This window comes from Triturus cristatus, chromosome 2_2 (genome assembly GCF_964204655.1).
Source record: "Triturus cristatus chromosome 2_2, aTriCri1.1, whole genome shotgun sequence".
Lineage (NCBI taxonomy): Eukaryota > Metazoa > Chordata > Amphibia > Caudata > Salamandridae > Triturus > Triturus cristatus.
The window spans coordinates 860,182,374-860,208,408 of NC_140582.1; the positions used below are offsets into that span (position 1 = coordinate 860,182,374).

The window sequence follows — 26,035 nt, forward strand, 5'->3', positions numbered from 1 at the left end:
TCGGTGAAAGTTTGGGTTTAAAGCGGTCAAGGTTCACGCCACTAAAAACTTTTATACTATTTCTTGATTGCTGTTCTTGGAAAATAACATAAATCTGCTTGGTTCAGTTGAGCTTCATGTAGGCACTCGAAATATAGGTCTGGATGCTGTGCAAGCAGTGTTTAAGGCATTGGATGACGAAGCAGAGGAGACTTTCAAGCAAAGATGTGTGTAATCATCATATGGATGAATCTTAATGCTGATAAACATGATGAACCAAGGTTGGTCATTGCTTCACCATGGAGATTACTTCCACTATGCGACAAATTCCATATATGTTTACAAAGTTATTCACTTTGCCTGTCAAATCTCCAAAATAATCCTAGCTATAAATTCACACAACTTTATTTGTCCACAATTTGTCTCTCTGGATATAGATTTTCTGAACTGGAATTTCATTACATATTTAAAGGCTCTTTCCCTACAATGTAGTATATTTAGTATTATTATTATCTACAAGGAATGACAAACATCAATAAAAAATTCAGATGTAAAAATACAAGGTACACACATAAAATTGCAGCCACCATGTTAACTGTGACACTGTGTTACAAAAACGTATGTCTTATTTCGGCTAATTATTTTTGGAAAAATCAATGTATGCAACCTTGTCTATAGCTCTAAATTGTTTTCATTATGAAAGTTCATCTAGTTAAGTGCCAGCTGCTGCAACTTGTGGGTTGAATGCCAGTGAGAAGTTTGTCCTTCCGATGGAATAAAATGGAGTTAGATAAAAACAGTGATATTTGCAGCTCTTCAAGGATGTAATCATCACGCAGTAATCACTAAACATAGCATTTTGATTGTATTATTGTTATTACTGTTATTGAATCAAAAACTGATGACAGTCATCTGCATCCTATATACAAGCATTTGATAAACTGTATCCTCATATATATCCTTTTCATGCCTTGAAAGCGCTGAATGAAAAGATAAATATGAAGAGGTGACTGCTATCACTTACCAAGCACGGGAACTTTGCGAGATGTTTGAAGGTTATAAATCAGCAAGCTGCCCCTAGATGTTCCAACAGCAAGCAAAGCCCCAGCTTTTGACCAAAGCAAGAAAGACATCAGATCTCTGAAAAAAAAGAAAGTCTTATGAACATAACACTTTTTATTAAGCCTTTTTTTAAGAGATATAATAGGCCTATTTTCTAAGTACTTATAATAGTGAAAAATTATTTTTGCAATTCAAAAAATTAACAATTGAGTCAGGTGGAATGAATCAAGTATTTGAACAGTTGTTACATAATATTCTTGACTTCAGCATTATAAACTCTTAGCTGGTACGCGCGGGGACATGTATACCATTTGGGTAGTTACAAACACGTTTTACAAAGCAACTTGTGCATGCTCATCAGTACCAAAACCAAGGGTTACATTAGGGGCAAATAAAGCTATCTAAAAAACTGTGACTCAGGAAACCAATGCTACATTAATATGAAATCCTTGAATAAAAGACACATTTGAAAACACAAGGCTAAGCCCGGGCCTAGCACAACAGACTGGATAAGGGTACTCTCTTTTGTACATCTATCCCCATGGGGTGTAATACACGACAGGTGCCCCAAACTGCGCAGACTGACAGCCTCATAAACTGAGAGGTGGAACTGTGATTAGTCAAGTTATTATTTGAAATCATCTTCTTTCTTTCAGTCCCTACACTATGACAGTAGTGGCCTCCTTTCACTAATATATAGTGGGGTTTCCCTGTCTCATCTACAGTTGTGCCCTTTTACTTATACCAATGACGTTGGCAGCTCCTGTGCACTTCTAGAGCTTGCAACCTGTATGTTCTATTGACATAGCTTCATCACTGCACATACATTCAGTCCACCTTCCAGGTTAAAACTAAAACTTGCACTGCCTTGGTAGGTGCTCGGACAGTCACAAGAGTAATAGGGTGAAGGAGAGCCATTATCGCTTTTTTGAAAAATACAAAAAAGCCATAATGAATTAATCTCATTCACTGGTAATTACTCGGGGTAGCATTTCATTCCATAATTATTGTTTTTTGCCCACCATGACACCTCAAATCAGACCCCACCATATGCAATTCAGCCTCAGTCCTGCTGCAAAAGGAATAGTCCAGCTTGAACTGCTAAACCAGATCCTCTTAGAAATGCAACATAAGCAACCCAAGACCGGTTTTGGCCCAATTTGACCTCTACAGATGTGGGTTCCGTGCTCACTGTGCCACTGGAACCAAGCCGCCTCGACTGAACGATTGCTTGTATTCCTGTATTTGGCTTGGCATTTCCGGCTGGACTGTTCCTTTTGGAACAGGACCGAGGCTGAATTGCATAGGGCTGGGTCTAATTTAAGGTAGCATGGTGGGTAAAAAATAATAGACTGGGATGCAGCCACAAGTAATAACCAGTAGCTCAGATTAATTTAAGCATTCCACCCATCACTTTTTTGTTTCCTTTAGTGCAATGCCGCAAGTGTGACAGGTATGCCCAGTCATGGGCCCTGTGCATACTGTTGCACTGGAACCAGGATGTGCATGACTAAAGGGGCACAAATAAGCCAAAACCGAGCTTGGGTTACTTGTGTTCTGCTTCAGAGAAGACCTGGCTTGGCAGTTCAGGCTGGACTGTTTCATCTGGAGCACGACCAAGGCTGATTTGCATAGGGCTGGGTCTAATCTGAGGCGGCATGATGGATAAAAGAACAATAGATTGGGATGCGGCCCGAGTGGCTGAGATTAATTCAAGAATTACATCCATTGCTTTTGTATTCTTCTTTACTAATGGTTGAAGGGCAGACACATACCTGCTATTCATGGAACAATAGGGAAGAGGAGACATCTCAGAGAAGCAGTGTGTAACCAATGAAGCACTATATTCCTGCAATTAGTGGCAAGAAAGTGTGACACCCCAAACTAATTGAGGGTTAGGTGACGGTTACAGAAATGTCTGCAACTAGGAATAAGAGAGATAACCTATGACCAACAGGGAGGAAAATGCATAACTGAAACGTAAGGAGAACAGAAGAACCATACTTCCAGTTAAAGGTCATAGCGATATCACATCAGGTAATGCTGAATAGTCAAAGACAGCCCCCCCTGAAACTGATGAAGAGGAAGACATGCAAAGCAGTGAAGAAAAGATGTACAGAGACGTATAGAAACAGGAAGATGTATAGGTATGCTTGGAACGAATGGGAACAGACACTTTTCTGAAATTAATGGAGAACGAGCCAACAAGACATCTATGTAATAAGGACAGAAAGAAACATCCTAAGCTAGTGTTGAAGGATAGTGACAGGCCTGCAACAAATGAAGTGTAAATGTGACATGTCTAAAACTAATATTAAGGGAGCAATACAGCTGTTCTGATATTTACCGCCAAAAAGGGGGTGAGACAGGAAGGGAGTCTGCTCCTGATAGCAGGAGAGGCTGGGGGTAGCGTTGCAAATGCGGCAAGGCCTTTGAAGCTCCCCTGCCACAGATGGCCCAACCTGATCTGGGGAGGTATGGACACCTCCACCCAGGAAAGGCTTTGTTTCTGGGCCCAGAAATGTGTCTTGTGTTGGCAGGCTGGTGTTCACCAATCAGGAATCCACCAGCGTTTGGGACCCCTGAGTGCAGGGAATAATAATTTTGACACTGGAATCAGTGCAGGTTTATTATTCTGAGATGTTTGATACCAAATATCCCAAGATTCAGTAAAGCCATTATGGTGCTAGGAAACTATTAATTACCACTTTCAAGAACATATACTAAATGGCTTTACTGTGTACTTATAATATCTAAGAATTGCGTTAGATATTATAGGGACCTGTCTGCTCATGCAGATAGGTCCTCATATGAGGTATAGGGCACCCTGCCTTAGGGGTGACTTACCTAGGCCTCATGCAGTGCTGGGCAGGCATGGCACACAGGGATGTGTGCCATGTCGAGCCTTCACTTTTAGCTGCACCACAACTCGCAGGCTACAATGGCAGTGGTGCCTGTTTGCGGTGAGAGGCCTCTGAGGGTGGCATAATACATGCTGCAGCCCTCAGTGGCCCTTCCTTGGCTACCATACAAGGGACGTGCAGGTAGACCAGAGCTGTGCCAATTGTGGAAACAATGGTACAGGTTAGGGAAAGAACACACGCCCTGGGAACCTATTTGGCAGGGACTAAGGACACACTCAGTCAAATTGCATCAGGAAGCTGGCAAAAGGTTAGGGGAAACCATGCAGAAAGGTCACTCTCCTACACATGGGGATTGATTATCTAGGGACCGTGGTGTACCAATTACCTGCCATTAGTTCCCTTTTAGCCAAAAGAAATAACATTCTAAATATGCGGCTTTTTAAACTGTGCTTTCCTTGCTACTCAAATTTGGTAGTGAGCCTGTCTCAAACTTCTCATCAAAAGATAAAGGAACAAAGGCAATGGGATAACTAAGGGTCAGGTGTATTATTACATCGCATAAAGTAGTCTCAATTTGCGACCAGTGTTTTTCCTACCTGGGTGGACAAACTATGTACAAATTCCAAATCTGAATGAGTCACAATTATTAATCAGGTGGTAGGTCGCAAATTTCGATTCGATTGGACACAATCACAGGGATAATGATCTGCAAGGGTCAGCAGACCACCATGTCTCTAATAGATTTTCAAATGAAGATTATTAATATTATTTTGTTTAAATCAGGTCATTTTCCTTAAAGTAAATGGGACTGAACCTATATCAATTGGGCTTTTGAAAGTGGCACTACCAATATGCCCTTCCAAAGAACTAAATCGATATGGACTCCAAACCCATTTTATAAGCCGTTAAGATATTACAGATTCCTAAAATGGGTTTAGTAAACAGCAAAAAACATTTCTGCGGGTGTACACAGCTATTTGGGCTGTCTGCAACCATAAAAACGTTTATACAACTTGTTTCATTTCTGCACAAGATAAGACAGTTTGGTGAAGCTAAAGAACCAAAACTACAATTGTTACTTGTTCCCAGGATCTTGGCTTACCCACAACATTTTGATGAGTAAACCAAAAGACTGGGTTCAGTCATCAAAGACATAATATCCAATGAGCATGTGTTGAGTTCCAATCCAGTTTTATTATCACACACTTCTACAAACTCTAAGCCGAATTCTAAATGTCAGCAATCTTGTCAAGATAACCAAAGACAGAAAATCAATGCCTAAGATTAGACAACTTAGTCTCATTCGGAGATCAGGATTAAAAATCATTCCCCCTGGTTCCACAGTTTCCATAATGCCCACTAGATTACAGATGTGGGTGTGGTTCTGATAGCGAGATGCAAAGAAGGCTGTCCCCAGGGTATGACACTGTTGGCGGCCAAGCCCATATTTTAATGCAGCGTTTATTATCAGCATATTTTGTTGGAGTGGTAAACATGTGGTTAGACGCAAAAAAAAAAAAACGTTCTAGATCCTTACCTCTTTTATCCCTCCACTATCATTTTCAATCCAAATAACAGACAAACTAACATGTCCACCGCTCAAATTAATTTCATATGTCCCCAGACTAATTAAAAATCATTCCCCCTGGTTCCACAGTTTCCATAATGCCCACTAGATTACAGATGTGGGTGTGGTTCTGATCGAGAGATGCAAAGAAGGCTGTCCCCAGGGTATGACACTGTTGGAGGCCAAGCCCATATATTAATGCAGCGTTTATTATCAGCATATTTTGTTGGAGTGGTAAACATGTGGTTAGACGCAAAAAAAAAAAAAACGTTCTAGATCCTTACCTCTTTTATCCCTCCACTATCATTTTCAATCCAAATAACAGACAAACTAACATGTCCACCGCTCAAATGAATTTCATATGTCCCCAGACTAATTAACCACAAATTCTTTTTTGGTTCCGGAGTAGCGTGCTACTCACTTAAAAGCGCTTCAACGCCTCATTACGGGTAGCAAGCGCTATATGAATGCAAACCTTTTCCCTCTTCCATTCCTCTACTATCCTTCTCAATCCAATTAACAGAATAACATATCCACAGCTCAAATTAATTTCATATTTCACTATACTAAGTCACTACTAATCCTTTATGGGTTCTGGAGTAGCATGCTACTGTCCCAAAATGGGCTTCGACACTTCGTCAAGGGTAATAAGCTCGATTTCAATACAATACATCACTAATACAGAATAATATAGCTATCTCTAGTCCAAGTGTCTCCAACCAGCCTATCGTAAGCTACCAGTAGCGCACAGACATCTTCAGAGTAGTTCACAGCCTGGAGTTTATTTTTAAATAAGCACAGGGTAACATTTCCTTTTTAAAGTTAAGGTAAGGCTGCTGTGTTTACTTTACATTATTATATTCAGGATGCAGATAGCAGGGCCTGATAATGAGCAGTGCTGGAGTCAGATATAGGACCCATGGCACACAGAGGTGAAGACATGAAGCACTGAGGTATTTAAATCTTAAATAAAAGTCCTTGTCAACTCAATATTGGGTCCTGAGAACAAAATTATGTTTCTGAATTCTTTTAAATGAGAGAAAATTAAAATGAAGAGTTCACTTAATGCTCCTAGTGGCCAGTAGAAATTGTGCCATAATTATAACTGAAACATGTTGACATTTTTTTCAAATGGGAGAAATTTTAAGTGGATACAAATATTTTTATAAAACATTAAGTTAATGTTTTTCTCCACTTTCAATTAAGCCAATTACGTCTTAATATTTTATGAAGCACGGTCCTTCACTTTAAATTCCACCTATTCAAACAAATGGCTGTGTTTTTCCGTTATAAATATGGCACTGTGTGTACAGGCCACTGGGTGCAAGAATTCTGCTATTTGTAAATGCGACTCTTTGAAATGGGAGAACATTTAAATGATGAGTTTTATGGAATCCATATAAACATAAAGTTAACTCTTCAGTTTAATTTTCTCCCATTTCAAAATGTTGCATTTACACACAGCAGGCATCTTGCTCCCAGTTGTTGGTAGACACAGTGTCATATTTATAACTGAAAAATACAGCCCTGTTTTTTTAAGTGGGAGAAAGTTAAAGTGCAGAAAAATGTTCCATATTCTACACATTTTTGCAGAACATTTTTTCTGCACTTTAAATTTCTCCCATTAACAAAAATGGTTGTATGTTTGTGTTATACATGTAACAGTGCCACATATGGTGAAAGGTATGTCCTGTGCTACAAGTACATTCGACACAGGCGGTCATTACCCATACACATATATCTCATTCATACGCACACATGTTCATACATCCCCAAAGACCACGCTCTCACTGACACACATGGCAGCCCCGTCATAGTGCTTCTCGTCAAAGTATTTTGTTCAAACTATAGTCTTTGGGTCTATGAAAATAAGTCCTAAATTCAATGAAATTGGTTGTGGGGGTGTCTGGTAACATTGCGCGGGTGGCTTGGCCTTCAGTAGCTCACAATGATTTTCACTGATCAGAAGTGGTTCTCACTACAGAAAAGGTCGGAGACCCCTGCTCTAGTCCTAATGGGAGTGGCACAATCATACATAGAGCTAATAAGGGAGAGAAAGACACCTGGTACTATGAAGATGAGTTAAAGTCCAGTGCTTAAATTACAGACCAAAAATAATAATAAAAAATAGGTGACAGGCCTCAATGTTTTTCTCAGGAGCCAACAGCCGACACTGCCGAACGCTTGGATTGCTGAATACCAAGGCTACCCAATGCCGATTCTACCTCATAACTCTTTAATTTGCCACCCTAAACTTCCTATATCTTTATCTTACTCTTGCTTGGTCTTTTTCATCCCTGCTTTCTCACATTGTGGTATTTTTCCTATCTTTCCTTTACCCTTTCTTTCTCCCTTTTTAGGTTTCGCCAGAGCCAGCGCGCATGCGCTGCCCTGCAAGACTTTTAGTAAGGGCTTTTCCACGCTAAACACACGCTTGTGCTTTTTTTTTTTTAGCACCCGCAATTGGCCTCTGCATGCGTCTTTCTAAGAAAGACAGCACACAATTGGTCCTAGGCGGGTGCATGTCCCGCCTTCTCTGTGCCCTGACCTAGTGTTCTCGGGAGCGAGCAGCTGCCCCGCACTGTGCCAGCTGCATTCCTGACATTCTTTGACATGCGCGTGCACACAACTCCCGGGTTTGTTTATGCTATGGTGGTGGTTTGATATTTTATTATTATTATTAGTAGTAGTATTTAGTGTCGGCACTGGTATTATTACAGTATAATGTGCTCATTGTTCTTTCAATGAGGTACTTCGAATATGGCCAGTTTGTTTTGCGCACTCTTTAGAAGTCATGTCCACTTCTTGGTTGTTTTAGCGCTGTCTGCGCGCTCAAGTGCACCACCGTGTGTGCCACAGAGTCCCCTGAGCTGCTTCGTGAGGTGCGCACCGCCCTTGTGCAGTGATGCGGAGTCCACCTGAGCTGCTTCAGTGAGGGGCGCACACCGCCGTGTGTGCCACGGCGTCCCTCTGAGCTGCATCCATGAGGGGCGCACCGCCAGAATGTGCCATAGGGTCCTTGGAGTTGCTTCAGTGAGGTGCGCAAATGGATGTGTTTTAACGGTGGGTGACTGCCTTGGCTTCAGATCTCTTTGACGTTCATTAGATCCTGGTTTAATGTACACATAGCGAATGCAACACATAGCGGGGTACGGTGCTTCGATATTAATGCTTACGATTATATTATTTATAATAAGATAAAGGGTGAAACAATATAAAATGGCCAGGACTATAGAAAGGTTTCATGGTAACTATTGGTTAAGGACGCTTTTCTTGCACTGGTCAAGTTTCGAGCCTTTTCTGCCTGTGGCACACATGGTCAAGAAACGTCCTAGGCATTTTAGTTTAGTGACGCGCATCCCTTGCAGGCTCCTCATTACACTTAAAAAAAGGGAAAAAAAATCAATGTACGCGATGCCTCTCAACGCCACTCTTCTTTTCATCTATTTGTTGTTTTCGTTTCAAGAAGGCAAACAAACATAAAATGAACATCCGGGAAGTAAAAATCTATGCACACAGCGAAATTATGTGAGCCATTTCAGACAGGACAGACGATCGCATCAAGTCTAATAAATGCAATCGCTACATCGCAATATATCCACCAGAGGGCGCCCATGCTTTGCCTGCGTGTGCTAACATGTCGTTTGTTAACTTAATGATTTAGACGCAGCCCTGGGTGTGTAATAACAGCCGGAGCACAGAAGCTCCATAAAGCCCCCCTGAGCTCTCGCGCCATGTTCTTGGAGTGCATCACTAAGACCTCTGCAGACAGCCTGTCAGATCCCCTATAGTTTTGGAGAGTTCAGCCCTTTTGACAATGGCAATGATTTCATGGAGAGGAGCTTCGCCACTCACCCATAGCTTTTCCTGAACGTTGGTGCTGGTCGTGTGCATTATTATTTGGTCTCGTATTAAATTGTCGTGCAGGTGACCAAATTTGCAGTTTATCGCTCATTTCTTGAGCGCTGCCACGTAATCGTCCACCGTTTCGGTCTCATTTTGTTTCCGCTGGAAGAAAGTGTACCAATCGATGGCCGTACAGATGACTGGCTGGTAGTGGTTGTCTAAATCTTCCAACGCATGTTGGAACACATCTGTCTCGGTCGTGGCTCTCGGTTTCTTTACCATGTTTTCATAAACTCGCAACCCTTCGGGACCCAACTTGCGCAGAAGAATTTTCTTCCTGCGTTTGCTGGAGAACTCTTACTCTCCTTCATCCTCTAACGCCGACAAGTAATTTAGAAAGTACCCTTTCCAGTCGGCCCACTTCATTGCTGGTTCCCCTGGTTTAGGGAGGAACGGTGCCGGATTCGTGAGGGAGAAAGTCTGGGCGCACATTGCGACGGTTGGACGCACCTGCCGGACTGTAAAAACCCTGGCCGTGCACCGTGGTCACTTTGCTGACAAGATGGGTAGAGCCACGGTACGCTGGGCAGCGTGGTGGGGAATTAGGCAGTCCGGTACTTTGCTTCTGGCAGGGCCGCTGTCCTGTAGTGCTGCGTGTTGTGGCACCGCTTTTGGTGTCATGCACGCAGGGCCTCTGGAGCTGATAGGGTCAGAGTGGGCCCAAAACTCCGGGGTGCAGGCTTTAACAGGCCATGGAGAGCTACTGAGTAGTGTCTGGAGTAAGGGTGCTTGTGCAGTCTACAGCTTCTTCCAGCTCTGCGGGCACGTGCCTGGTTTCCTGGCGTGTCCCTTGTGTGCAGTAATTGAGCGCCGGCGGCTTACCGCGCTCCCGAAGTACTTTCAGCTACCCGCGGAGATTAGGGGTGTGTCAGTAGATGCCGTGTGGCCGATGCGGGACGTCACTCCCCCTCTGCGAAGGCCGCTCCGACAGTGCGCCGTTATCCGGGAGTGCGGGCCGGGAACGAGGATCCGGTAGCGGCTTGACGGCGGGTACGAGTCCGCTCGTCACCAGTTTATAGTGTCTCGGCCCCTGCAAATAGGCGCGGACACCGGTGAAATTGTGAGCTGTTTACTTTATTAAGAGAGGGGTAAGTACGTCTGTATCCGGCATAGTCAGCACAGCACTCGCGCGACACAAGGCCGTCAAGACCCACGGATCTTGAGAGTCCCGACGTCACCTGTGCAACACTGGTATGCAACACCACATCCCCGACTAACAACTGCGACAGAGGGCCTGATAACTGCCTCTTCCACTTCAAAGTCAGACAAAGGCATCATGGGAGTGACGTCTCCTCCAATCCCCACATCAGAGCACCGCCGCTACTTACAGCAAGCATCTGCAATGCAATAGGTCTCTCATTTACACGAGTTTTAGCTATTGGCATTGTAAATGACAATGCCTTTTATTTATGTTTTAAAAACCAAAACATAAATAAAATGCATTGTCATTTATAATGCCAATAGCTCAAACTTGTTCCTTTTTCCTTCCACCCTCTCGCGTCCCTTTTTCTCCTCCCCCACCCGCTCATCCCTGTTTCCTCTCCCCCTCATCATTATTCATTCTCCCTGTCTCTGTTTCTTCCTTCCCGTTCGCCACTCCTACCCGATTGCTAAATTCAAAAGTCGCCCATGAGCGAGACCTTTTGGCTATGCCAATGCTTGTTCGCTCTTGCTCTGGTTCAAAGTAGGACGGTGAAAAATAGGTATTCCCCAAAAATGAACACCAGCGTCTAACACCTGCAACTGCCTTCACAAATTATGCACTGAGAAAGACCATGCTACTAAAGTGGGTCCATGGATATAAGGCCACTTAAAGAATAAAAAACAACAGAAAGGCAGATCAAGAAACTAAAGTGGAAAAGGTTAAAACAGGTTTAAAATGCAAAATAATGTGGAACACTTCATAAGTGTAATTTTTCGTACCAAATCACCTTTCTCTGCAGTCCTATTCTCATTGTGTATGAATGCAACAAGAAGCACATTCAAATATCGTGGCATTCTGGAATAATTGGAGCTGTGCATATGAAGCAACAAGCTGTAAAGTCCACACAGAGACCATATACAAGAGATCAAATGCTAACTTACTGTAAACTGTTTGTCTCAGTACTAAAGTATTAGCTACAATGAATCAAATGAGAACTTAGAGCATCACTTAGTGTTTGGAGGAGTAAAAGTCCCACTGTAAATTGACATGGCTTCTACCACACCAAATTCACCAGGTCCTTTACCTTATTTAGAAGCGGGGGAAGTGCTAGGTTTCCAACAATGGCAGTGCCCATCAGACCAAACACCACGTGTACATTAGTCAATGCGTTAAAAGTCCCACCCTATAAAGGACAGGATTTCCAAAACGTATTTTTCCTACCAGGGACACTCATTCAAGGCATGTCAGATGCGAGGAGGAAAAATCAAAGGTCCCCTCACACAGGGAGAAGCCTCCCTGCACCTCAGGGCCACTGATGTTTTGCACTGAAGAAACACCCCCCCCCCCCCAGAGTGTAATCCATTAAGGCACAAGTGCCCCACTATTCAGAGTGTAAGCCAAGTTCACCTTCGGCAAGAGAATGCTTTAGCTAATTAAAATGTTCTACAGTGATCTAAGAGCAAGAGTCCAAATTGGGAAGCTCATATCTGCCCCTTTCACAACTAATAGATGGATGTGCCAGGATTGCGCACTATCCCCCTTCCTTTATGATACAACCATGAAGCGTTTGGCCATTAAGTTATGCCAACACAGGGTCCACTGGGGCATCTCTCTGGATGACATAATCCGTGACGCATTGCTATATGCAGATGACCTGCTGCTTTACCTCAGGGATTGGCTGTATTGCATGTATACTTCAGGGATTTTGCAAAGAAGAGGGATTCTACATAAATTGGCTGAAATCTTTGTGTTTCCTCTCTGCCCGACACACCAGCAGCACTGATAGACCTTGGGCGTGGACTACTTCCCTGGCAGGGGTTATCCTTCATACACTTCGGGTTAGAATCAATCACTCTGTAAATGACCTGCTAGTAGGAAATCTCACTAGAGTGATATTGGTGCTGTTGGCACAGATCTATTTTTGGAGGACTCTCCTACTCACAACCACAGTTGTGAGTAGGAGGGCCCCCAACTTCGATCATTATTACCAGCCAGCTCAGCTGCAAAGTGTCAGTCGATGGTTCTCAGTACACTCCTTGGACAGCTGCTCGGAGGCAGGCCCCGTTGCAACCAGGACACTTGCTATCCTTTTCTGTTTTGTTTGCCAACCCTGGGATGAGGAATTCTCGGTTGCTACTGGTTTTCCCAAATGTGCTTCCAGAGAGGCTTACTTATCACAAGCACTTGATGCCACATGTCCTGCTATACCCCTCTTGGGTTTGCCTAAACACTGGGACTGCGTGCCTACGAGCGAAGTACAACACTGGAGTGGTGCGGCGCTCAAGAATCTGGGCACCCTATTTTAAGATGGTCAGCTCCTTACCTTTTACTCAATTGTAGAACAATACAGCATCCAGAAAGATCAATTCCTGACAGAGAACTTTGACCAACACATCTAGAACCACATGGGGCATTATCACCAAGGACCACACACAAACATATGCCACATACCAGCCCCATACACAATGGGTGCCGACTCATAAGCTTTTTTAGTAGGACTGTGGGGAAACATGCACAGATTTCTCTGCAGGGGCTGTGGGAGGAATGGGAGTCGGAGATAGGGAGAGTATTACATGACAGTGAATGAGAAAGGGTACTCGCATATCCACACGCAAACCACCACAATATCAGGTGTAAGTATTTTCAGTTTAATATCATGCATAGAGCCTAACTCTCCCTTAAATCAACAGAAAGTTCTCAGACGCTAACATTTCCTGTCCCCAGTGCAATGCCTCAGCAGTGGATCTTCAAAACATGTTGTATGGTTGTCTTTCTCCAGCAAACTACTGGTACAAAATCAATGGCATACTGACCTCTTTCCCAACCTCACAATCTAGGAGGATTGTGCTCTAGGTCTCTTCAAATGTGCCAAAAAAGAGCAAATTGGCTGCCCATTTTGTAGACCTGGCCCTGCTTCTAGCTAAGCAAACTATAACATTGAAATGGGAGACTAACACCTTCTTCAAGAGCAATCTGGCGACAAACCACATTAAAATGGGGGAAGCATTGATCAAGGCCCTAAGAAAGGAAGAGGCCTCAGGAAATGCCCTACAGCCAACGGGTGAGACTATATTCTTTTTTTAGCTAAAAAAAATATAGTGAAAGATAATCTTTTTCCAATGTATCGCCTAATGAGACTGCTCAGAACTGCTCTGGAATGGCCTCCCTGTGAGAATGCTTGGATTTTCTTCTTTTCCTTGACATAACCTCCTAGACCCCACTAGCACGCTTTTAAGACGATAGCCTCAGTCCCAGTGCCTATGCTTATGGTATAATGCACACCTTGCTGATTCCACCTGTCCTATACACTCCCTTAATGCACTATTAACTGTTTGCAGTTCTGGTTCAGTTCAGAGTGAAGAACATTATTTTTGCTGTCGTATCAAGGTGAGGATCAACCGTGATAGCTCACAACTCATCCAGATGTTAGCACAGTATGTTAAATATGAAAAATAAAATTTAAGAAATGCACTGTTGGCATTGTCAAACTGCGATAAGCTTACTTCAAAAAACAAATAAATATATATTTTTTAAAAACATAAGTGCCGCACACTCTGCAACATCCTAGGGATCTTTACTTTCTATATTTTGTCATTTATTCTGATCTTAGAAAGTTGTTAACTACTGCTGAAGTGAATTGAAGATTAACAATGTCATCCTCCATCAGCCCTTCTCTTTTTGAGATTAATGGATGACAAAAGGTTTTGGCAACCCCATGCCTTTAGCACATTCTTTTCATGAGTAGAGCTTATAAGGAGAAGCAAATATATAGTTATTTATTGACTATTTGTGCATCTTTTAAAGACATCTTACATAAAGTCTTTCGTGTGATATTAGATACTTGAAAGCATTCACTGAGATTTGGAGGGAAGAGACGACGATTTCTAAGGATTCGACTGAATCAATAACTTATTTTTAAGATGGGCCTTGTTACCACAGACCAACCATTTCATGTGGTTGTAAATAACACTGGTGTCATGATTACCCAATCAGTGTGCTCGGAGAGAGAGAGAAGGTGTGTGAGTAATTGAGTGAGGGACTGACTTTAGGAGAGAGAGACTGGGATTTAAACAGCCCATGTGAAGTCCAGGAAAGGCCAAATAGCACAAAATTGTTACTTAGAAATGGGATAAAAATGCTCCCCTAAAAGAAATAACTTCACAACAGCATAAATAATTTCCAATTTACTCGACTGCCCTGTAAAAGGAAAGTCACATTTGCATCTTTATTGCAAAATTCTTAAGCATGCATCGGGAGAGGAGCCTCAACACCATGATAAACTTTATGATGACCACCTATTTTTGACTAACATGAACATTCTCTTTTTTACATGTTCCCAGCTACAGAAAATGAAGACATACTCACCATTTACACCCAAGTAAGAAGAGGTCTAAAATTAACACACATACATTTATTGCCACCATAAATGTATGCAATTAATTATTTGTCACACTTTAATTTTCTTACCTCATGCCACTGTCCAACTGACTGGTTTTACTTGTGTTGGGTTCCCACAGGTAAATAGAATTCGTTTTGTCAGCAATAATTGCAAGAGTGTCTCCATCTTTGTCCCAATCCATGCCAAAACAGATCCTGAAAATAGACAAGGTATCAGCAGAGGCAAGAAAATAAGTATTGTGTGCTGCAATTAGACCCATGGCTTGACTTCACGGAGAGCGAAAGGGAAGACTCTGGCTCTTGAAAGATGTGCACCGGCTGGCAGTGCAGATAGGAACCTGGGGAAAATACAATCTGGAGGTGAAGGTGGTTTTGGGGATGAAACTTCGGAAAGGAAGGATGGAGGTCTGCACCAGGATTCAGAAGCATGAGGTAAATGAAGGGGGGGGGGCAGATCATGACACAACTACATTCAAATATTAGGTCTCCTCGGACAAAGGACAAAGCATCATCACTACATTTACACTTGAACACATTAGCCAGTCAAGAGCTTAATTTCACCTGCAAAAGAAGCCAGCGACTGGTTCAGAAGAAGAGATGCATCATCATAGCTCTTTTAAATCGAAGCAGCTGGTCGGTCAACTGGATCTGATCTGGCAGCCTGTTCCAGAAACTACTCAGTTGAGTAGGAAGAGATCTTCCCCTGAGCTAGCAAGCATTGTTTTGCATGCAGTCAGCAGCTGTTTTACACTGGACCATCATTCTCAACTTGCATGAAAAGTGAAATATGTTATCGGGTATTCCGGACCATTGCAGAATCTGCCTTATGTGTCAAGGTAAGCACCTTGAACGTTTCCCTCCTTAGCACTGGCGATCTGTGCATGGTTTTTCAAGCAGAAGTATTATGTTTTAATAGGTAAAGCTAGTGTTTAGCTTCAGAACAGAGTTCTGCACAGCATGAAGTATGACAAGTTCCCTTTTGTTGTCACTACCAATAGGGCATGACAGCAATCTGTGTTTGCGCCGATGATGGACTGCTTTATTTTATCTGGCAACGGTCTAGCTCTACAAAGCAATTGTCGGTTTCAGTGTTTTAGTATCATAACAATGCAAGACAAACATCATATAATTAAATAAAGAGTGCAAAATAAATTATAATAATTTCCCAAATACTTTTCCACAACACCACCAAATGTTCCATACAGGTTTTGTATTTCAAAATACCGTAAGTTGCAATTTAGCATTAAAGCAGGGGACATTCAAATAACAGGGAGACAATCAACAATTACTTTTAGCCGGACTCCTACTTCTGCAAAAATTCCCCTCTCTCCCTCTCCCCCAAGCTCAACGGCATGTGGCTCTTGACAGTGAATGGGTGTGTGTGATAACTCACCGACCTAGAAAACCAATAAACGCTAACCAACAAAAGAGTCCTCATCAGCCTCTGGGAAAGTCGTTTTCCAGACCATCAGAAAAGGTGGGAGGTAGGAATTCTATTTAAAATCTGCTTAAATATCACTGGGTTTCATAGGGAAGCCGGGATGCTCAGGCCTGGGGATTCTTTTCAACCCAGCATACATTGTTTCCTCATCATCTCAGTTTACATTTTGGCTTGTCATATGGGAATAGAAGAATTAGTTTGTTCTCTACCTATAGCTCCATATTTAGCGATGCTGCGTTCCTTAAGATGGGTTGCTCAAAGTCCAGTAGGGCCACTGGGTTAGTGTCACTCGCTATTTCATCAAATGATCTGGATACTGTAAAGGGTTGTGTGGAGTCACTTTTCATCGGTGTATGGCCAAGGTGATCCAAGGAGGGAGGATCTTGGGGGCAGTCGAGTGTTCTGCAAAAAAAGGCTTGCATCACCCCTGATATTGCTTCTCTGGTGTCTTGAGTTCTCCAACAGCTCAACCTTCTTTTTCAGGGATAGCATTAGACACACCATCTCGGAATACCACTGAGTTCTTATGTTAGATTCAGCAGCCTAAAAAACGTTCCGTCGTCTGTAGTTTCACTTCAATCAATGACACTGCATTCTGGATGCGAGCCAAGCTGTTTACCATTTTCCCGAACAACGTCACAGATTTCTCTACTTTCTCATGTTTCATCAGGATGGAGACGCATGCCCACCATCCTCTCTTTGTACCACCTCAACCCTTTTCCAGATGTCCCATATTTATTTTCTTCTTCCTCTGCTTCTTTCTCCTCTTGTGATGCTGGAGGAAGTCTTGCTTCACTCATTGAGATTGGCTGTCTGTCATCTCAATCTCCTATTGTTTTTCAATACTCTGTCACACGGGGCTTGGAGCTCCACCGCTGACCCTGTAGAAAATGTCTTGCCTAAAGCCGGGGACTCGAGTGAGCGGGGCCGGTGTGCTTCGCGTCAAGGTTGACGGAGGTTGCTGCGTGTTTCGACACTGAGACACTGATGGGGTGAGTGTTTGCGGCAGGGGTGCACAGGGAGGCCCATGAAACCTAATTAAGTGGTCCCGCAGACGTTCTCCGGAGGCCCCACGGTGACAGGGGTCTTGGGTGAGCCTGGGGACCGGCCATCAGGCCGAGAGCTGCGGGATCCGCGTGGTGGCTCCCCCTGCGTCCACACCTGCTGATGTGCCGGTAATGCGGTCCCTCCCCTCTACTCACTAACAAAGAACGACAGCAGGTCCTCGGCAGAACAAGGGGTCCGTGTGCCCGAAAATAGAAGATCCCAGTTTGGCGAGAGGTGGAATTTGGGACAACCCAGATAGCCGTGCATATTGAAAAGCACCACTGTAGGATTCCCTGTGGTGGCCAGGAGACGGGTGCCACGGATGTGCTTGGTGAGCAGCTGGCGGGTTAGAACCACCGTACTTTGGCTGTGGGCTCATTAACGCCCCTCAGCGGCAACTCCAGCATCAGCGGGATGCCCACGCCAGTCGCAGTGTAACCGGAATGGCAGTGGCACACAGGGAAATCTCCCAGTCCCAAAGGTAACACAACACCAACACCACTGTCTAATATCTACTGTGGCACGAATTAACTGGTTGAAAACAATCGTGCGCATGATTGCCCTGTGAATTAAGTGTGCCTCAGCTGGGTGCATGGTCGCTGCAGAGTGCTCCCAAGGAGGACTAACACCTCGAGGTTGATTACTGGGAAATATTGGATTATGGCATGGGTCGTAAGGACCCTAAGCAAACTACCCAATCCTTTAAAACACTTGGAACCAACACGACCACGCAGCGGGTCGATATGGCGGAAGGTGGAGTGTCACATACAACAGAGGCAGTAGGCCCAGATACCATGTGGTTAGAACTCAGGGCAGGCTTCAGGGAGCTAGACACCCATTTTGACACCCTGGACAAGAGGCTGGAGTCTATGGGTGCTAGACTCGATCAACATGACAGGTGTCTGACCATGGCAGAGGGCAGGATTTCTGACCTAGAAGATGGCACCGCCCAGACCACCAAAAAGTGTGAAAGAATGGAGAAGCTTCTTAAAGCAGTCGCGATCAAGAACAAACATTTGGCGGCGAGGGGGCGGCGCAACAACGTCCGGATAATGGGGGTGCCCGAATCCACCAATACTGGGTGACTGGACAGTTTTGTGGAAACACTCCTCACGTATCTTTTAGGTAGCGAATCCTTCCTTCACCACATTTGTGGTGGAATGAGGAGATCGCATCATGGGACCGCGGCCAAATCCGGGCTGCCAGCCAAGACCAATTATTGCCAGTCTGCTGAACTTCAGGGACAGGGACACTGCTCTACGAATGGCACGTGAGAAGAGACAACTGGACTGGCAGGGGTCATCCAAATCCCTGTACCCGGATTTCACTGCAATGGTGCAGGAGGCACGCCAAAAGTACGCAGAAGTGAAGGCAAATCTCCGGAAATTTGGGGTTCCGGTATGGGATGCTGCACCCCACAAGGTTAAAGGTTGATGTAGATGGACGATCGCAAATCTTTGATGCCCCCCAGAATGCCCAGGAGTTCTGCCAGAAATACTCCAAATCAGACAGACAGCGCGCAACACAATCCCCACAGCAGTCGCAGAAAATACCAGACTCCGGAGCAAGTGCAGATCTTTTTACCGGCAGTTAAGTGGCGCTAATGCCAGCCTTCACCTAACAGTGTGTTAGTTACTATGGGAATGTCTATAGGATAAGCTGGGTCTCCTCCCAGATTTTGTTTAGTCGCATTGGATTGCCACCTGGAACGTACTACACCTACATAGCCCGTCACATAAGTGCAAAGATTATGAGGAAGCGACGGAGCGTTGTCACCCCCCGAGTGTGGATGCACCTGTTTGATTTGATGCAACATCATAACAGTTTTATTTTAGCACTTTGTTTGCATTTGTTTTCAACTATTGTTGCATGGGTTTTCCCCCTAACGCTGGGTAAGGGGGATGGGTGGTGCGAGGGAGGACATGGGGTGTGTGAGCAAAAGTACATAATGTGGTTTGTCTGGAATTTGCAGTTACAATATAGACATAGGCATCTGGGTCTTGTCAGGTTGAATAAGCAAGGAGTAGGTAATGGCTAACAGGGTGCAAGCAGAAGACAATTTTGTAATGATGTCCTGGAACGTTAGTGGCTTACATAATGCTCATAAATGTAAGCAAGTGACCAATTACTTGCAACGCCACCAGGTGGACATTACTTTCATACAAGAAACACATTTAGAGTCCTCTGTCAAGACGCCCCTGGCCTCAAACTGGGGGACACACAGGTACTTCGCTGGATATAGCTCGTACGCTAGAGGAGTTGCAAAATTGATACAAAGGAGGGTACTGTTCATTTCTTTCACCTGTACCTTTTGTGCCTGAATTTGTAATCGTGGCTGCTCCGCTCACTTCTTGCCATGTGAGCCAGCCAGCACGTTACGAGTGGGGTTTTTCCTGATGTTCCTTAGGTCCTCAGTCTAAAAGCGTACTTTTTGTAGATCATCTCCCTACAGTTTTCAAGCCGATCTATACTTTGCGCTTACGGTCCTATTTAGGATTTTTTGTCCCTTTTCTTTGGCTCCTACCTTCCCACGTAGCCCAAGATTAGACTCGTGTGTGTGTGTGTGTGTGTGGGTGTGTGTGTGTGAGAGAAAGTGTCTGCTATCTAGTACCCCTTTAGGAACTCTTACCAAAGACTACTGAGGCATTTTTATCCAGTCTATTGGCAGTCACGAGACGCTTTACTTTTGCCAGTTGTTTATTGTTACATTTTGTGCAGTGGAGATGTGTAAATAATGACCTGATGATATTTATTTGAAAATATATAAGCTTTTTGTGACTGCTGTATTGACAAAGTAATTGACGACTAAGTGATGTTTAGATTGATTATTTTTTTATTTTTCTTTATGATGAAGCCACATTATTATTTTTATTTTTTACTTTCATACTTTCTTTGCTGATGGTTCTAACAGCCTGAATCTTGTATATATTAGGACATTTTCCCTTTTGTGTGATAAATACCCCTTTCAAAGATGGCACCGACTTAATAGTTCGCGCGTGCGTTTTTTTTTTTCGCATGCAATTGTGGTTTTGTCGTGGTTAGAAATATGTACGGTAGTAGATCCTGCTGCCCGACAACTGAGTGATGACGGGACTCATTGAGGTTAAGCTCGTTTACTAAGTTTTGCCACACATTGCTATGTATTACGTTATATTTGTCTCATTAAACGATGGCGCGGACATATTACGTTACATTTGTCTCATTTAAAGATGGCGCGGACTTAGTAGTTCACGCATGTAAGTCCTCTTTCATTTTTAGGTCTCGCCTGACCCAGCGCATGTGCTGGTCTGGCGAGACTTATTGAGAGGGCTCCAAAAAGTGCTACCAGGTCAGCCTAGAGCTACAGTGCATGTGCGCGGGCGCGCGCGCCGCGCTTTGCAGCGATTACTTTCACTTTCGCAGCCGCACGGCCGCTTTGCATAGCCAATAGGTCTCGCTTTTGGGACCTTATAAGTATTTAGTTATGCAACTGTTGCATGGCTAAACACTTATAAGGTCCCAAAGGCGAGACCTATTGGCTATGCCAATGCTTGTTTACTGTGGCTTCGGCGTGTGTGGTGAATGGGAGCATTTATGGCTGCCGACTAGTGGTGACTGATACCCGGCAATTGAGTTGCGACAAATTTATTGAATTCACTGACGGTAAGCCTTTCCTAACTCTGGTTATCGAGTGAGGAGTTTAGTTATAGTATAGAGTTACTCGGTTATGCAGCCACAGAGCGCCTCATGGAGAGATTGCATTTTCTTTTCTTCCCATGCAGTTTGGGCGTTTTTGGGAAAGACAATGAAAAGACACTTTCCATCCACGACTAGCTATGTGTGATTAACCCCAAACAGGTAATAAATGTTTGTTTGTTTGTGTCAACTTTGTAAAATCACCGGCTGACAATTGGCAATATCGGTAGATGCGTCCCCATTAGGCGGCTTATCAAGGTTTACATCTTTTCACAGTTGCTGAGATAAAGAGTCGAAAGAAGTTGAATCTTATAGAGTGTCCAGCTAATATTTTCATCTTACACAAACATGTAAGTAACTTGGTTTGTGTTTCCTTGTTTGGACGTTTATTTTGTATGATTAGGGGACCCATAGATTTCTTTTTCTTTTTCCCGTATAGAATTTTTTTTTAAATACAAGCACTGAGTTGCATTTTGCTTGTTCCCTTCCTGCAAATAAAGTGAGTAATCTCATGCACTGGTAGTCCGAATAAGATGGGCTGACTTTTCTGCTTCTTTCTGGGGTTGCACGATTTTTCCTTTTCCTTTTGGCTTTATTTCTGTGTATGTCTTCAACACAAGCCCCACTTTCTGTTGGGGATGGTGAGTTACTTTTTTACTTTTTTCTTTTTCCTTAACTTTTTCTTTGCACACCTATTTTATTTCCTTTATCTAATTTTTTTGTTTGGCCCATTTTTAAGAATTATTTATATGGTATTTTTGTATTTTATAGATTATCTGGTGGGATGTGCAGTTATTTATCTGTCCTGAAGATGACCATGTACTTATGACAAAGGTCGAAACATCGTCGACGCAAGTGTGGCCACAATTCATAGAGGACACATTGTTTTGTGTGTTGTAGTTCCAGTGTTGTTTTGGAACTCCGACTTTTATGTAACCTCTTTTTGTATGCCACTTGTCTGGTCGTGTATGTCTATTAATTGTTATATGTACCAGCTTATATGTCTGAGCCTCACGATACTACCTTTTTATTAAATAAAGAATGTTTTATATGTTCCTATAACTAAATTTGTTTCCTATATAAGGGCCGTATTTTCTATTATTATTATTTTTTCTTCTCCCTTTTTTTCAACTTAGGTGTCTAGTGTTGCTTGATTTAAGTACTTGTGATCTAAAAAATATATGTGTGTTATGATAATTTTGTGTACGCTGTTAGGATAAAATATAGTTGTTTATTTTCGACGGTCTGGCTTCATCATAGGGTAAGTGGACTGATAGCAGAGAATTTGACTTGCATTAATCATTGTTGTTGTAGCTGTAGCCAGTTGATCATTGTAGTTATACCCGTCTGTATTATATTTTCAGCATTTGAGTATCCTGTTTTCACACACCAACGTTTCCTTTGTCTACCAGATGGGGAAGAGTGGTGGTCACTCTATGGTTTATTCCCCCTACTTTTAGTGAACAGTTACCTGTGAGGGAATCCTTCTATATTCCTCCAGGTGCTGTTTTCTGGGAGTTTTGGGACTTGCCTCTTCGCTCCAGTGGAACTAAGCTTGGTGCAGGCTTGGATTCAGCCATCAGCCCCGACAGAAAGCCAAGCCCAAGAATAAAACTCCACCTGAGCGAAGATGAACCAAGAAGGGGCCAGTGCCTCTGTAGACTCCTCCTTACATAACGCCTTACAGAGCCCCTCAGTAGAAGAGCTGGTCGTAGCATTAGTGGATTTACAATCTGAGGTAGGGAGGCTAAGAACAGAAAATCAGAGACTACATACAGAGTTACTTCAACTAAAAACACATAATCCCACAGATGTCAGAGATTCTGGTACAATACCCAAGAGCAGAAGAAGTTACATACAAACTGCACATTTCACGGTCCCTTCCCATACCTCTAGCACCTCTTCACAATGAGACGGTAACATACCTCCTGTTCATTTCACAGTCCATACCCCAGTCCGGTTCCTCTTGCTATGCCCGAGAGGTTTAACGGAGACAGCTCTAAGTTCAGTGTCTTCATGAACCAATGTCAACTTCAGTTTTTGTGTAAGGCGGCTGCATTCCCGAATGATGCAGCCACAGTCGCCTTTGTTATCTCCTATTTAGCCGGCAACGCAGCAGATTGGGCTGTACCGCTGGTAGAAAACAATGACCCCCTATTGTATGACTATACGTTATTCCAAGAAAAGATGAGAAGCCTCTTTCCAAGCACACGTTCATGCAGGCTAGTGACAATGCTCTTCTTAACCTTAGACAGGGATCTAAGGATTTCCTATCATATATCACTAGTTTCAACAGGCTAGTAGCCGAGACGCATTGGCCCTGAAGAAAAAAGGACTTCTATATTTTATTGTGGATGGTGCGATGAACTTAAGGACCTGCTGTCTCAAATAGTTGACCCCCCAGAAGATTGTCCTGCTTTCATTGATTTGACGGTCAAGCTAGATCATAGATTGCATGAACGTAAACGGGAGAAATCCCGCTTCAGTCCCTCCAAATATTTGATGATCAGGACCGAAAAGAAAGACACCAAAGATAATACTGAACCCATGCAGATAGGAGGACTAAGAAACCCTTTGTCCATGGAGGAGAAAGACAAGAGAAGAAAGAATAATCTCTGTTGATACTGTGAGAAAGGAGGACATTAAGCCAGAGAATGCCCAGTAAAACCTCGCTCTGCTCCAAAGAGTATAGCGAGTAGTCATGTATCGAATCAGCAGTCGGAAAACTAGTAGGCTTGAAGAAAGCTGAGCCTGATTCTTCAAGCGTTATATTCTCCAAGGTCTCCAAACAATACAACATCGTTCCCTTAGTGCCTAAACACTTTACCTTGTCCGTTACCCTAGTGATATCCACGCAATGTAGAAAGAACTTGTCTATATTATTGAATTCAAGGGCCACGGGGAACTTTCTTGATATCCAGTTGGCCAGAACAGCAGGAATTCCTCTTTTGTTACAAAAACATCCAGAACCGGTGAGAGCGGTAGATGGAACAGAATTGTCATCTGGGTTGATAACCTATCAACCTCTGCCAATAGTGATGGTATGCAGCAACGGTCATTCTGAATCGATCTCGTTTGATCTCATAGATGCCCCCAACTTCGGCGTCATTCTAGGGGTTCCCTGGTTGCAAATTCATAACCCCCTAATTGATTGGGTTGCTAGAACAGTGACCTTAAAGTCTCACCACTGCATGCTGAATTGCTACCAAGAAGCTAGAGAATGGAATAATTCACTCTGCTGTGCTGCGCATACGGTATCAGCCACGTCTTGCTTTCCGGTACCATATGAAGAATATCAATCAGTCTTCGATGAAGCAAAAGCCACTGCTTTGCCACCTCATAGGAGCTACGACTGTCGAATAGACCTTGTACCCAGAGCAGTATTGCCGGTCAGTCTGATCTACGCTCTAACGTCAACCGAGACTGAATACCTACAGCAATACATAGAGGAAATGTTAAAGAAGGGGTTCATAAGGCACTCTACTTCTCCTGTATCATCACCCCTCTTCTTTATTGCGAAGAGAGAAGGGGGTTTACGCGCTTGTTTGGACTATCAAGCACTCAACCAAGTCACTGTAAAAAACAAATATCCTCTTCCACTTATTTCTGTCCTATTGGATCAGGTTCGAGGAGCCAAGGTCTTTACCAAAATAGCTCTTCGGGGGGCCTATCACCTCATACATATTAAAGATGGAGACGAGTGGAAAACGGCATTCCGTACGAAGTTCGGATTATATGAATATTGTGTGATGCCGTTTGGCTTCTGCAATGCCCCAGCGGCATTTCAATTCTTTGTTAATGAAATATTGAGAGAATACCTTGACGTCTTCGTGATCGTCTATATAGACGATATATTGATCTACTCACAGTCCGAACAAGAGCATATCATCCACGGAAGGAAGATTTTGCAGAAACTGAAGGAAAATCAGCTATTTGCCAAACTTGATAAAAGTACTTTCCATACCACACAGGTGGACTTTTTGGGATTTGTAATCTCTCCAGAAGGTGTTCATATGGACCCTAAGAAGATAGAAGCAATGGTTAAATGGCCGAGTCCTTGTTCAGTAAAAGAAGTTCAATCCTTTATAGGATTTGCGAACTTTATCGAAGGTTCATTGATCACTTTTCCGACTTGATGGCCCCCATAACACGACTGTTGCGGAAAGGAGTTCTGTTTAAATGGTCAGAGGAAGCTGAACAAGCCTTCGGCAAGTTGTAAGAAAGGTTCACCACTGCCCCAGTCAACAGACATGCTGATAACACACAGCCGTATTACGTCGAAGCAGATGCCTCTCAGTATGCAGTAGGAGGAGTTCTTTCACAACGAGACAAAGACACCGGACACCTACATCCTGTGGCCTACTTCTCAAAAACCCTGTTGTCTGCTGAACAGAACTACACAATTGGAGAACGAGAACTATTAGCCATAAAACTTGCTTTCCAGGAATGGAGACATTATCTTTTAGGCTCCCCTCATGTAGTCACCATCTATTCAGACCATAGGAACCTTCAGTTCTTTCGATCAGCCAGAGCACTCGCTCCACGACAGATGAGATGGGTATCATTCTTTAGTGAGTATGATTTTATCATTACGTATCGCCCTGGGCCCCAGCATGGCAAAGCAGATGCACTGTCTCGGCTAGGACAAGATAAAACCGTCCCTCATGCTTCCTGTTCTCCTATTATACCTGGTGACAAACTTATTGGGGTAGAAGAACATCGAGGTGATAGTTTTCATTATGGTGCATCTAAATTGTGGAACTCCCTTCCCTTTCAACTCAGGAATGTTAGCTCCTTGACTGTTTTTAGAAAGCAACTAAAAACCTGTCTCTTTCAGTATTAGAGGCGAGTTTGCGGCTGGCATTTTCTAGCGCCAAGACACCTCCGGGTATTTGTGCGCTTTTATAAATCTTTTTAACATAACATAACATACACCCTTAGGGTTTATTGAT

General features: G+C 43.4%; 1 protein-coding gene across 1 annotated transcript in view; it reads right to left on the reverse strand.

Moving 5' to 3' along the window:
• WDR19 (WD repeat domain 19) overlaps positions 1 to 26,035 on the reverse strand; it is a 992,607-nt gene that overhangs the window by 892,521 nt on the left and 74,051 nt on the right. Inside the window, exons 4-5 of the mRNA XM_085642250.1 lie at positions 14,990 to 15,115; positions 1,004 to 1,119 (exon numbers count right to left, since the gene is read on the reverse strand). Coding sequence (XP_085498376.1) covers positions 1,004 to 1,119; positions 14,990 to 15,115 — 242 coding nt within the window. The remainder of the gene's footprint in view (positions 1 to 1,003; positions 1,120 to 14,989; positions 15,116 to 26,035) is intronic.